The sequence below is a fragment of the Saimiri boliviensis genome, chromosome 14, assembly GCF_048565385.1.
Source record: "Saimiri boliviensis isolate mSaiBol1 chromosome 14, mSaiBol1.pri, whole genome shotgun sequence".
NCBI lineage: Eukaryota > Metazoa > Chordata > Mammalia > Primates > Cebidae > Saimiri > Saimiri boliviensis.
Genome location: NC_133462.1, coordinates 89305634 through 89320014, shown reverse-complemented (window position 1 = coordinate 89320014; position 14381 = coordinate 89305634). Strand labels below are relative to the sequence as shown.

The following is a 14381-nucleotide window of genomic DNA, read 5'->3' as shown; positions in this document are numbered from 1 at the left end:
TTATGCCCGTAGACTTGTCACAGTGTATTGCTTGTCAAAGTAAGACAGGAATTATGGGAAACACTATTTTCAGTCCTGTTCAGTGGAAAAATGATGAGAAAACCAAGCATATTTTTCCCTTTCTTCAGCAACTGTGTCTACAAACACCGTATTTTTATAAGATGAAAACCACCTCAAGCAACATGAGAAAAATACCTCCAGCAGAATCTGCCTCTTTTTTTCATTTTGCTTAAATGTTTCAGAGCATCCTTCTTCTCTGACTCTCCTGCTGAATTTGAGCATCTTAATAACTCCCTTAGAATTGTCTGCAGTGTTACTAATAACCTATTTGCAACAATCAACACTTCTTGTCCTAACTCATTGAAAGATTTTGGAGAAAGAAATTAAAAAGTCCAATTGGTTTTTCAATTTTTTTTTCAGATTTTGAGTTTGAAACATTTTCACACCCACATCATCACCTTTCAAATGAAATGAAAATGCTGGGGTAAATAGCTTGCCATGTGAGGTGTGTGTATGTGTGTGTGTGTGCACATGTGTGTGTGCAGTAACATCTGAGAAAATTAATAGCTATGAATGACAGAATTGTGTAAGGTTAAAGATGGAGTGATCCTCCAAAAAGAAGTGTATGCATTGAAAGCAAGAATTATCTCCTAAGTAAAAAGTAGAGCAGAGGATAGCAGAGGCTGGAAAGAGAGGAGGAGGAAAGATTTGTTAATGGATATAAAAATAACAGCTAGCTAGGAAGAATAAGTTCCAGTGTTCTATAGCAGCAGTCCTTAACCTTTTTGGCATTATGGACTGGTTTCGTGGAAGACAGTTTTTCCATGGACCAGGGTCAGGAAGATGCTTTCAGGATGATCAAAGGGCATTACATTTATTGTCCACTTTTGTTTTGTTTTGTTTTGTTTTGTTTTAAGACGGAATCTTGCTCTGTCGCCCAGGCTGGAGAGCAGTGGTGTGATCTCGGCTCACTGCAACCCCTGCCTCCCAGGTTCAAGTGATTCTCCTGCCTCAGCCTCCTGAGTAGCTGAGACTACAGGGGTGCATCACCACATCCCAGTAATTTTTATATTTTCAGTGGAAATGGGGTTTCCCCATGTTGGCCAGGCTGGTCTTGCTCCTGACCTCAAGTGATCCAGCCACCTCAGCCTCCCAAAGTGCTGGGATTACAGGCATGAGCCACTGCATCCAGCTGTGCACTTTATTTCTATTATTCTTACATTGTAATATATAATGAAGTAATGACACAACTACCCATAATGTTGAATTAGTGGGAGCTCTGAGCTTGTTTTTCTGCAACTAGATGGTCTCATCTGGGAGGGATGAGTGACAGTGACAGATTATCAGGCATTAGATTCTCATAAGGAGCGTACAACCTAGATCCCTCACATGTGCAGTTTACAATAGGGTTCGTGCTCCTATGAGAATCTAATGCCGCCTCTGGTCTGACAGGGGACGGAGCTCAGGTGGTGATTCGAGCAAGGGGGAGTGTCTGTAAATACAGATGAAGCTTTGCTTGCCTGTCATTCATCTCCTGTTATGCAGCCCAGTACTGGTCCATGGCCTGGGGAATGGGGATCCCACTCCATAGGACTGTAGTTAACTATATTATATCGTTTCAGATAGTTAGAAGGAAGATATTGAATGTTTCCAATACAAAGAAATGATAAATGCTTGAGATGATAGATATGCTAATTACCATCTCATCACTATACATTATATGAATCACAACATTACTATGTACCCCATAAATATATACAATTACTATGTATCCATCAAATTTTTAATACATAAAAATTAAAAATCAAAATGCGTCAGATAATAAGAAAAGGATTCTCTCCAAAACAGACCAGAGATGTGTCCCACCACACTTTGATCTTTATTCAACTTTGATAAGATTGAAAATATCTTTGTCTAATTTGATGAAAAAAAAAAGAAATTAGCTTTACAAAAATATAGTTACAGACCAAGGTCCATGGAAACAATAGAAATACAGAAATCCCCAGATGCCAAAAATTAGGACACTAAACGTTTGGCTTTTGTGTCTTTGCAGAATTCTCCAAAACTCTTTTGCCCTAAAAACAGAAGTTTTGACATAGATGCCATCTACAGTGTGATAGATGACGCCAAGCAGTATGTGTACATTGCTGTCATGGACTACCTGCCTATCTCCAGCACAAGCACCAAAAGGTCAGTGAACGCCCAGTCTCTGCTTAGAACCGAGTCCCCAAGACCAGCCATTAAAACTGGGCACCACAGGAGAACCCAGCCTGGAAATGGAGACGCCATCAGATTGCCTTAGGAAGAGCGCATCATTCAACTCTGTTGAGTGTGCATTGGCAATGTGCTTATTATGCAACTTTTCCCAAAGTGGGTCCATTTTAAAGGTTCAGGGTCTCACCCTAAAGAAGTACCTCAGTAGTTTACATTACAGGAATGAGAAGAACAATTAAAAGAAAGTTAGGTTGCTCTCAACTTGAAAACTATTTGAAAAGATAAACTATAATATGAAAAAATTATCATTTGAAAATTATTAAGAAGGATATACCTGAAAAGGGCATATTGAAACTGAGTGGTCTTGCCAGATTTTCCTTAAAGGAAGTATTGTTGTTTTGTATTCACAGCAGTCTTCATTTCATGCCAAATTCTTATAGTATCTTCTCAATGTAATGGAGAAAGAAACTTTGTATATATATATATATATATATGTGTGTTCTCCGTCAATCCATCCCTCTCTGTGAAAAAGAGAACAGTTTAAAAATGCAGTGCTTTTTCAATAATTCATCATTGCCTAAGCATGCAAACATGAAATAAATTCAGGGATGGAATTTATGACAGACTCTTTGGAAAATCATCACATGCATACATGCATGGCCATGCTTAGATACTCCCACTTTTGCTTTCTTGCTGGGAATGCAGAGGTGCTTGAATAATTAGTTTGATCCAGGAAATGTTTTCAAAGTGCATGTTTTTGGGCGTGAGCTCCAAGACCTTTTTTATTTGAAATATTACAGTTTCAAAACAACCACTTACTGAGCCTAGATGATTAAGTGTGCCCTATATTGCCTGAATATTTTTTACTCACCGACCCTACATAATGCATAACATGTAGCTTCTTTATGCAAATAACCATAGGATTACAAAAAGTCTGTCTCCCAGAAAATGATTGTTCCTTATAGTAGTTAGTAGAAAAGCACTTTTAGCTGCAAGATGCACAGCATTGAAACACCTTTACTTTAAAACATTGTGTGTCTTCACAAAAGTCGCCAGGCATGGTGGCGCACACCTATAATCCCAGCTACTCAGGTGGCTGAGGCAGGAGACTCGCTGGAGCCCAGGAGACAGAGGTTGCAGTGAGCCAAGATGGCACCACTGTACTCCAGCCTGGGCATCAGACTAAGATTCCATCTAAATACACATACATATATACGTGTGTGTGTGTGTGTGTGTATGTATATTTATATGTGTGTATATATACATGTGTGTATGTATATATACATATATATACACATACACACATGTATATATACACACACACATACATACATATAGTGCATTTTTTGGACATTCATGAATTTTTTTCCCACACACTTTCACATCTTTTCTATCCCTCCTTTTTATTTTTCTTCCCTTTCTTGTTCACTTGGTTTTAGATATAGTTTTAGATTTTACCTTCACTTTGAAAACATTTCAAAGCAAGGGGTTTTGCCTGACTTGCCTGTTACTGAGAAGGAGAATAAGGTCAAGTTCAGGGAGTTATATGTTAGGATGGCATAACGATTTCTCAGGATTGACAAAACCTTTGTTCCATGAAGTGCTATGAACAAGATTGAGATTCTTCATGGTCAAGGGGTAAATAATTAGCATAGAGAATCTAAAATATTTTAGAAATCTAAAATCTAGAGAAAACTAAAAGAATATTAAAGAATCAGAGAAACCTAAAATTTTGAATTTTGGTTATGAATCTACCATTTCAGCTATTAAATGAAACTTCTTTTGTTGTATTTTAACATTTCAAACCTGTGAATGCTTTTAACTTTCTAAATTGAAAGGTCATCAAAAAGACATAAGAAGTAGTCCAAGCCGGGCGCGGTGGCTCAAACCTGTAATCCCAGCACTTTGGGAGGCTAAGGCGGGTGGATCACGAGGTCAAGAGATCAAGACCAACCTGGTCAACATGGTGAAACCCCGTCTCTACTAAAAATACAAAAAATTAGCTGGGCATGGTGGCACGTGCCTGTAATCCCAGCTACTCAGGAGGCTGAGGCAGGAGAATTGCCTGAACCCAGGAGGCGGAGGTTGTGGTGAGCCGAGATCGCGCCATTGCACTCCGGCCTAGGTAACAAGAGCAAAACTCCGTCTCAAAAAAAAAAAAAAAAAAAAAAAAGAAGTAGTCCAAAGATCAAGATTATAATTAAATTCTTCTCAATCAGATAAAGTAATTAATTGTATAAATTCAGACTAGTTACTAATCATTATCTAGTCCTGGAGAAGATTTTCAGGAGTGAATTCAACTTCAATAAATAGGTCAATACTATCCAATTTCAGCATGTTAATGGAACTAGTTAATACCTTTCAGACTGTTAGTCTATACATTGCTGAACATCGAAATGAAAGAGAAAAAAACCATACACTCCCAAAATAGAAATGATTAACAGCCTGTATAAAAACACACACTGTTATTTAGCAAGTGTGAGAAATAACTTCTACTTTTCAAGGTAGTAGGAAGGGAATGGAGCAATGATCTAAATAAATCCTACAGTAAAAATTCAGAAGCCCTATTTCACTTCTTCCTGATTTAGCAATCAAGCTCTCTTTCTTAAGCAAGTCAATTATTTAGGTTTCAGTTTGGGGTTGTTCATTATTTATTGCTTCAGTCACATGAAATATATCTTTCACAAGGAAATTAGTAAATGTGTGAAGGACTAATAAAACTGTAGCCTCATTAGTCTTTGAGGTATTAATACTTTTTATTTATGTATTTATTCAACAATTTTTTTTTTGAGACGGAGTTTTGCTCTTGTCACCGAGGCTGGAGTGCAATGGCATGATCTTGGCTCACTGCAACCTCTGCCTTCCAGGTTCAAGCAATTCTCCTGCCTCAGCCAACATGGTGAAACTCCATCTCTACTAAAAATACAAAAATTAGCCAGGCATGGTGGTACATGCCTGTAGTCCCAGCTACTTGAGAGGCTAAGGCAGGAGAATCACTTGATCCTGGGAGGCGGAGATTGCAGTGAGCAGAGATCGTGCCACTGCACTCCAGCCTAGGTGACAGAGTAAGACTTTTTCTTAAAAAAAAAAAAAAAAAAAAAAAAAAAAAAAAAAAAGAGGTAACATGACCAGGTATACTTTAGATGGATCACCCTGGTGGTCATCCAGGAAGCACCTGACTGGAGGCAGAGAAACCAATTTGGAGCACTGAGATGCCTTTTCCTGTAGTCCTCAGCTTCATGGGTATAAAACCAGACAAAGAGAACTGTAGCATTGATCCAGGATCCAGATTTTCACCAAGAGCAAAAGGAAGGTTGAGAGGAGAGTATCTTTCAAGTGATCGGAACTGAGATTAGACTGGGCAGGCAAAGGAGACAGGAGGAGCTGATGGTCCCAGCAGACTGAAGACATCATGAATCTGCAGGCTGCGTGGGATGAAAGAGCAATTAAAAGATGGGCCCAGCACAGTGGCGCACACCTGTAATCCAGCCCTTTGGGAGGCTGAAGCAGGTGGATCACAAGGTCAGGAGTTCAAGACCACCATGGTGAAACCCTGTGTCTACTGAAAATAGAAAAATTAGCCGAGTGTGGTGGCGTGTGCCTGTAATCCCAGCTACTCAGGAGGCTGAGGCAGGAGAATCTCTTGAACCTGGGAGGCGGAGGCTGTAGTGAGCCAAGATCATGCCACTATACTCCAGTCTGCGGAACAAGCAAGACTCCATCTCAAAAAAAAAAAAAAAAAAAAGAGAGAGAAAGAAAAAAGAGAGTGGGAGTGGGGAATCAGAAGGACAGGGGGCCTTTAGAGGTGCAGTGATCATGGCACTGGTGGACTACAGTGTCAAATAATACATCATTGGTTCAAATAGTGAATTGGTGCAGAATTAGGGCAAGAGTTTGATGAGTAAACAAAAGGTCTACAAATGTCAGCGCTGAGGGGAGGGAGAGTGATTGAAGCCTTGGTCCCTAAGACGGGAAAGCTTTTTGTTTTAACATGAGAATTAAATGACCATTCTGGAAGTGACCATGTGTGTTTGGGGCCTGCAGAGGCAGAGTGAGAGGCTGTCCTTCATCTTAAGCCAAGTGGCCAGGTCCTGCTAGAAAATGCACCGCAGGACTTCAGGAGAAGCTGTGGCCTTAGGGCTTAGGTTTGAGTTAAGGCAAAGGCTTAAGAATTCAGGGAAAAGGCTGGGCCTGTCAGAGAAACTTTGCCTGTTGGAAGATTCCAAAGGCCCTGCAGAAAAGGTGGAAGGCATGGGAGTCATGGGAGGCTTGGTCAGGAGATACCAAGTTAAGGACAGTCGGGAAATGAAAGTGTGGGGAAGCTGAGATGGCTAGAGCAGAAGTTCCTTTCAGGGGCAGTCACCAAAGAGAGGTTTTAGTGGCATCTGGGGATTGAGGGGTGCTCAAGATTCTTAACTGGGATTCTATTGGATCAGTTCTTAGTGCACTGAGGCCCAGGTAGAATCAGAGGTGTGGTGAGGTGGCCTGTGGTGGCAGTCAGTCTGTCCTCACCTCGGCCCACGCAGCCCAAGGACCTGCCAGTGGGAGACTTCCTTTTAGGCAGGGGCAGGTCCCAGGAAAGCATCATCCCTTGGTGCCTAAGCAAAGAGGCTTGCATGTTTTTCAGCCTCAAATAAAGTAACCATCAGACTAATATCAGCGTTCTATGCTGCCTAGTAAATTTCTTTCCCCAAACTAACTTAGTTTCTTTATTTTTACTATATGGATATGATTTCTGCAGGACTTACTGGCCGGACTTGGATGGAAAAATAAGAGAAGCATTAGTTTTACGAAGCGTTAGAGTTCGACTCCTTATAAGCTTCTGGAAGGAAACGGATCCCCTTACGTTTAACTTTATTTCATCTCTTAAAGCGATTTGCACTGAGATAGCCAACTGCAGTTTGAAAGTTGTAAGTATTATGTTGACTGTGTTATTAAAGAAAAAGTGAATGCCTTCTGCATATGTGGGATAGCTATGAGCATACACACACCTGTAAACTTCCAGTAAGAACCAGGATGACGGTCTTCAAAAAGCAGGTTAAGTAATTTTTCAAAACAGTCACATACAAAAAAGGAGAGTAGCGCTTACATTTCCTGATGCCTTCTCTGTCTACCCTCTTCTCACTTTCAGTTGCATCCTTTCCATTTTCTTTTTTTTTCCTTTAGACAGGGTTCTGCTGTCACCCAGGCTGGAGTGGAGTAGCACAATCTTGGCCCACTGTAGGCTTGACTTCCAGGCTCAAGCAATCCTCCTACCTCAGCTCCCTCATCAGAGTAGCTGGGACCCCAGGTGCATGCCACCATGTCCAGCTAATTTTGCATTTTTTGTCACGATGGGGTTTCACCATGTTGCCCAGGCTGGTCTTGAACTCCTGGGATTAAGCGATTTGCCCACCTTGGCCTTCCAAAGTGCTGGCATTGCCAACATGAGCCCCTGTACCCAGCCCTCTTCATTTTCCTTGAATTACCCCATTCACCTACTGTTCTTAGCTGTAAAATGTGATCAACGGAGCATTGGAGCATGCACCAGCACAAACTCCCCTAGCCCAGAGGCCTCATAGTCTGGGTTCCTGTGCTTGCCCCAGGTCCCTTGGGCCACACACTAATCTGCCTCTGGAGACATTGAGGGAGGTAAGACCGGGAATTGGGAGTACCTGAAATGGGCTCATTCTCCAGCTCATCTCTGACTACCCTCTTCATCCCCTCAAGGCTTTGTGCAAACGATTCCTTCTGCCTCTGACACTCTCTTTCTCCATGTTTACTGGCCTCATAGCTACTAATCCTTTCGCTCTCCACTTTTCCCAACCCCCTGTGCAGTCATTTAACAAACCTGCTCTGGGAATCTAGCCTGTGGCAGGCTCTCTTCTAGGTAACGAAGCTGCATTCCTCGCAGCATTTAGGGATCCAGGGTATCAAGGGGTCTGCAATTGACTTTGACACATGGCTTCCAAGAGCGCCCTGACCTGAATATCCCAAGGCCAGACAGAAGAAGAGAGAAATTGGAGGACTGTGTGAGAGGCATGTTGGGGTTAGGCCTGGAGGTAGTGAACATCCCTTTAGCCGTCATCCCACTGCCTGGCTATCTCTCACATGGCTACACATAATGGCAAGAGAGGCTTATACACGTGTTCAGAAAGTCAGCTGTGTTTCCAGGGTGACAAAGGAACAGGTTTGTGATTCATCGTGGTCTGAAGTTCCTGCTACACACAATCCATTTTACTCATCTTCCCTCAAAAAGAACCCTCATTCCCACCTCCCATAAGGGAGAACATGCAAAGTTTCATGCAGTTGCTACATGGGGTCTTCCAGTGATGTGCATTTCTGGACATCAAGCCTGAAAGTGGTACATTATATATAGTTTGTCAATGTAAAAACTGAAACAAAACAGTAACAACTCTCCGACATGCACCAAAAAATACCCAGAAACTGTGGCCACCTGGGACGTTGATTACCACCTGCAGAGGCCTGTCCTGCAGACCTTGACTTAAGGATGGATGAATGAATGCACTCTCACACCTAGTACGGTGGTTTTGAGTGGGCTAGGGATGGTTGTCTGCTTTCAGAGGGGGATTGCAGCTAACTGACTACGACTCCTTGTACTTCCTCACGTTTATTCAGTATAGATTTAATAACAGAGGTTCTAAGTCAACAAGCTTGTGGGTAATTAACATGGTTAAAAAAGAGTGGTTTTACGAATGATAAAAGCTTTTGGTTCTGGGGCCAGAGTAAATGCCATTAATTGATAATTCCTCTTGGACCTCTTTCTGAGAGGACCCATCCAGCACGAAGTTAACATGAGTAAACAGAACAGAGACAAAAGGATGTGGGGTAAACAGACTTAACTGGGGAAGCTTTTGTCATCCCTGTCTTTTACCCTCTGCCTTAAAATTCTAATGTAATGAACTGGCTGCCTTCAGCCTGTTCCATTAAAACCTTTCAGCCTTCCAAAAAGTTTGAGGCTATAATCTTCTCACTTGCCCTAATATTTTGCCAGCCACCTCAGAGATTTTTGAGATTCCATCTCAAAAATGAAAATAAGAAGGGAGCTAATAAAGGCAGAGTGATAAGAAAGATCTGTAAGCCAGTGAGGGGACAGCACAGAGCCCAGGACAGTGCCTGAGTCCAAGGTGTGTTAGCCATTTTCTGCAGGTGTGTGCTGGGAAAGGGTGACTGCCCGTGAAGAGGCTGCCCAGTGAAGTCAGGCACTCTGGAGGTCAGCACACTCACACGCAGAAGAGCCCCTGTTACTTGCAAGGTCTAGCAGGAGCAGAGAGGACAGTCTAGGGCTTTTGGTGTACCATCTGGTGCATTTGCTCCAATCTCCTCTTCCAGATTCCCCTCTGGCCGAGTCACGGGTTCATGCCCACCCACTGTTTCTTGACCCCCACAGCACACCTGCCACTAGGGCACCGGCAGTGGAAACCTCGAGGTCGTGAAATGTTAATTGCTGTCATTTAAGAATTGCAAAAAATTACAAGGAAGGTAGAATCCATCATTGCAACCTTTACAGGACTGAACCAGCTTCATCTTTTTGATGTTTTTGAATGCAGGTGGTCACATTTTTTGAATAAACCAAACATTAGTAGTTCACGCATAGCCATTTTATAAAACTGAGTCCATACCTTTCTAAGCATCAATACAAGTCTAGACGGACAAGCAGCTTACGGCCCCAAAGTCTAGAACACAGACACATAATAAACTCTTCCAGGAAAAGTGAGCACTGGAATCTGCATAGGGTATGTCTTCAGGAGCCTGGGAACTAGGTACGGGCTCTCTGTTCTTAAAGGAGTGGGCAGGCCCACCTCCAGCCACCTCCCGCCCTGATGTGGGTTTGTCTCCATGAGGGATCATGGAAGGAGAAGAGACTGTGACACACAAAATTGTCCCAGTCATCTGATTTTTTAGAATTTTTTTACAAATTAATAAATCACCTTTGAAATGTCTTTGCTGTCGCCCACAGTGTATTAGGTATCTAATACTACCAGTGCATAAAATCTGCTTTCTGCTGTCATTTCAGTCTTCCAGAGAAAGCTGTTTCCCCTCTTCAGGGCCATCTTTGACTTTCTAGAGCAAATGGGTTTTTACTGAAGCCTCAAGCTGTGACTCTATCCTTGACTTAACTCAAGATGTATATTTTATTCTTTCTGAAATGCATCTTGATTCTACAATAATATCTTCCCTAAAAGGAAGCATTCACATGTGTGGCCATGTGTTGTTATAGAATGTCCAAGCTAAGTAACTTCTGGCTATGATGACCTCATGAATATATAACTGTGACTTCAGAACACTCACAGATTATTAAGTCAGTTTGAAGAGTCCAGAAACCAATGCAGATTTTGCAGAAGACAGGTGCTGAGGACATTGGATGAACCACGTGTCATTGTAACCGTGGTGATATGGCCCTGGAAGACACAGCATGTTTATCTGTGTCGTGGAATAGACAGTTTTTAGGTAGATTTTGATCTCTGTACTGTGGACCTCAAGGATTTTTACAAAAAATCAGAATAGAACTTTTGAGGCTAGAAGGGATCTTAGTGATCATCGATTTTATCACCTTCTACCACGCTGGGGGAGGAGGAAGTCCAGCTGTCATTATTTCCCCAAACCAAATGTGAACGCTTACAGTTTTAAAACTGTAAATGACATCTCCTTTTCTAGGCATCATGCCATTTTCCTCTCTGCCTCTTCTTTCCTTTAAATACACATGATCCTATAGCTGTAAGATATTCCAAAGGTTCCACAGTTCTGAAAATGCTCAGCATTTCCCAATGTAGGGGATACCCGAGATTTTCACCTTAGACCAATGTCTTTCAGTGAGCTCACTCATGGAGTTCCATGGGCTTAGCTACAGTTTAAGCCTCATCTGAGAATTTAGCAAATCAGCAGACCCCTGAGGCATAGCCTGGCTATCCCTGCAGTCATCCCCCTTCTTTTAGCTGCCCCATTTCTGGCCTTGGGTGAACTGGAATGTTGCCTTTTGGGTCAACGAATGTTGAAATTCAGAACTCAGGGTTTGAAGTTGTGATTTTCTATTTTTGATTGACCTATCAAAAGAGCTCCTAGACTTAGGTGTTTAGATGGAAAAGTATTTGTTCCTGTGGCAGAATCTCTTTTGACCTTTGCAAATCCCCAGTTTAATCAGCTAGTCATCGACATAATGCATGCAACATGTGAGAATCCTCATTCAGTTCATTGGCATGCTTGACAGGGAGCACCGTGAGGCATGCTTCAAATGCCAGCACACCCTGATGAATAAGACAATGAGAATTAAACAACCTTCTGGACCTCATCCTGCTGAAAAAGGAAAATGAATTTTGTGTTCATTTCGTAGCTTAAAAGTGTTCATTATAGACCTAGTTGAGCATGCTAATTTTCTCTTGTTGCCTATATAGATTTGAGAACAAAAATAGCCTCATCCATATGAGGTAATAAGATTATGGCTTTAATAACCCAACATGAGGTCTATTGTTAACCTGTGGATAATGCATTCTTTTGCGCTCTTGGACAAGATCAGAAACGTTCCTGATTTACCTGCTTTTTTTGTTTCTTTTTTGTCTTACAGAAATTTTTTGATCTGGAAAGAGAAAACGCTTGTGCCACAAAAGAACAAAAGAACCACACCTTTCCTCGGTTAAATCGCAACAAGTACATGGTGACAGATGGAGCAGCTTATATTGGTAGGTGTCAGGGCTGTGAGGCTCCTTAGGACAGGTCACCCAGGCAGTGGTAGTCCAGCTGCGCTCCGTGGTACCCCCTGTCGAGGAAGCAAGGCCTTGGGAGCCACTGCTGGTGAATGGGGGGAGCTGGAGGTCAGCAAACGGGTTGGTGAGGACAGGGAGCTTGTCGTTCAAGTATCTCTTCCATGGCCTGATTCCATGTACTAGAAGACATATAAGATGCCTTTCCATAAGTGTTTTGTAGAAATTTTCTGACCCATTTGCCACACTGTACAGGCAAGGGTGGGAATGGCTCATCAAAGGTGTGTCCTGTACTGGAGCGAGCACAGTGTCATTCCCTTGCCCACAGCACCACAAGCCAGCCTGACCTGAGTGGTGGGGAGGAAGACAGTGGAGTGGGTCAGTGCCCAGCCCATTATCCCATCCCTGCCATCTCCCAAATGTCTGGCTTTGTACAATTTACTTGAGCTCTTCAAACCTCAGTTTTCTCATCTGTAAGATGGGGCTAATAATAGTAACTACTGCTGGGCACAATGGCACGTGCCTGTAGTCCCAGCTACTTGGGAGGCTGAGGTGGGAGGATCACTTGAGCCCAGGAGTTCTGGGCTGTAGTACGCTATGCCGATTGGGTATGCGCACTAAGTTCGGCATCAATATGGTGACCTCCTGGGAGCAGGGGACCACCAGGTTGCCTAAGGAGGGTGAACCAGCCCAGGTCGGAAGTGGAGCAGGTCAAAACTCCTGTGCTGATCAGTGGTGGAATCAAGCTTGTGAATACCCACTGCACTCCAGCCTGGGCAACAAGAGCAAAACTCCAGCTAAAAATAATAATAATTATTATTATTATTATTATTATTATTCAAAGCTATTCTATCATGAAGCCACTGAGAGTACCATTTGCCATTGTGCTCTTTCTTGAGGGGGGCAGATAATCGGTTGGGATGAGGGGAGAGAGAGAAAGCAAAAGGGGGCAGATCCCTCTCTGTGCTGATACTTGGTTTAGGGACCTGTGTTCTTAGGCGCTGAGGAATAAACTTAAGGAGTAAAATGAGAGACAAGAGACCACCTTCTGATATTCCCTGGTGTGCCAAATGGAAAAGGGAATTGACACGTTTGAGGGTTTCAGCAAACAGAGCAGGGATCAAAAGATGAAAGCTACAAAGGAATAGATACTGGCTCTCTCCATAGATGTGCTTTCTTCCAGCAGCTTCTCCCGCAGATGGCTGCAGGCCCTTGGGCCAGGGATACCAAGGAGATGGATGATCTCAGCTTCTTAGTGATTTCTGCAGCGGTACCTGAGTTGCTGCAGAGGACATGGAAGATCAATCTCTATATCTAAAACCTGTCAGTTCCCATGATGGAATCAGCTCTGATCCAAAGAGGAGAACAAAACTGGGAGCTTAGATCAGATCTGGCTTGGTGGTAATTTTGAAGACAATTTTGTCCATCTTGACATGGCTAGATATTTTTTTAGTGAGAATAATCCCGGCTTATCATACAGTCTGGCAGACCTGGGTGCACCATTGATTAGCTACTGATTCAGCAAATTTATTCACCTCTTTGAGCCTCCCAGTCCTCACCTATGATGTGGAAGTAAGTCCCACCAACCATATATAAATACCAAGTAGAAGCTGGTTCCAGTGGCTTGCACCTGTAGTCACAGCTACTTAGGAGGCTGAGGTGGGAGGATTGCTTGAGCCCAAGATTTCAAGGCTGCAATGAACTATGATCAGGCCCCTGCACTCTAGCCCGGGCAAGAGAGAGATTCTGCCTCTAAAAATAAATAAATCAGGCCTGGCACAGTGGCTCACTCCTGTAATCCCAGCACTTTGAGAGGCTGAGGCGGGTGGATCACTTGAGGTCAGGAGTTCGAGACCAGCCTGGCCAACGTGATGAAACCCCATTTCTACTAAAAATACAAAAAAGTAGTAGGGTGTAGTAATTCCAGCTACTCAGGAGGCTGAGGCAGGAGAATTGCTTGAACCTGGGAGGCAGAGGTTGCAGTAAGCCGAGCAGCAGGGCAAGACTGTCTCAAGAAAGAAAGAAAAAGAAAGTGGGAGGGAGGGAGGGAAGAAGGAAGGAAAAAAGAAAGGAAGAGAGAGAACAGAAGGGAAGGAAAACTACTCAGTTATAGAGCAGGGCATCCTCAGAAAGCAAGTGGAGGAATGTGGTGTGTTTGTTTTTCTTGTGTAGGGGTCTTATCTATGTAAAAGCTAAGCTAGGCTGTGTCTATGCGTGAGTGAGCTGACAGCATGAGGAATTTATGATTCTTTTGGTTTGAAGAAAACATTCTCGTGTGAAAAGACATTCCAGCGTGTACGTGCATTGAAGCTTAACTAGAACTACCCTGAAAGCAGGTACTGTTACGGGTATTGGGACATCTGGACTTGGCACTGCTGCAGGAGAGTATCCTTTGGGATGTCTTTAGACTGTTTTCTCAGTTGTAAACATCTTATGATCGTGGTTGTGACTGGCAAGGAATATGCCTTG

General features: G+C 42.9%; 1 protein-coding gene across 5 annotated transcripts in view; it reads left to right on the top strand.

The window, feature by feature from the left end:
* PLD5 (phospholipase D family member 5) overlaps window positions 1–14381 on the top strand; it is a 369722-nt gene that overhangs the window by 344074 nt on the left and 11267 nt on the right. For all 5 annotated transcript variants that reach the window (XM_074385400.1, XM_003935333.4, XM_074385401.1 and 2 more), the window contains 3 exons: window positions 2054–2190; window positions 6956–7124; window positions 11777–11891. In XM_074385400.1, coding sequence (XP_074241501.1) covers window positions 2054–2190; window positions 6956–7124; window positions 11777–11891 — 421 coding nt within the window. The remainder of the gene's footprint in view (window positions 1–2053; window positions 2191–6955; window positions 7125–11776; window positions 11892–14381) is intronic.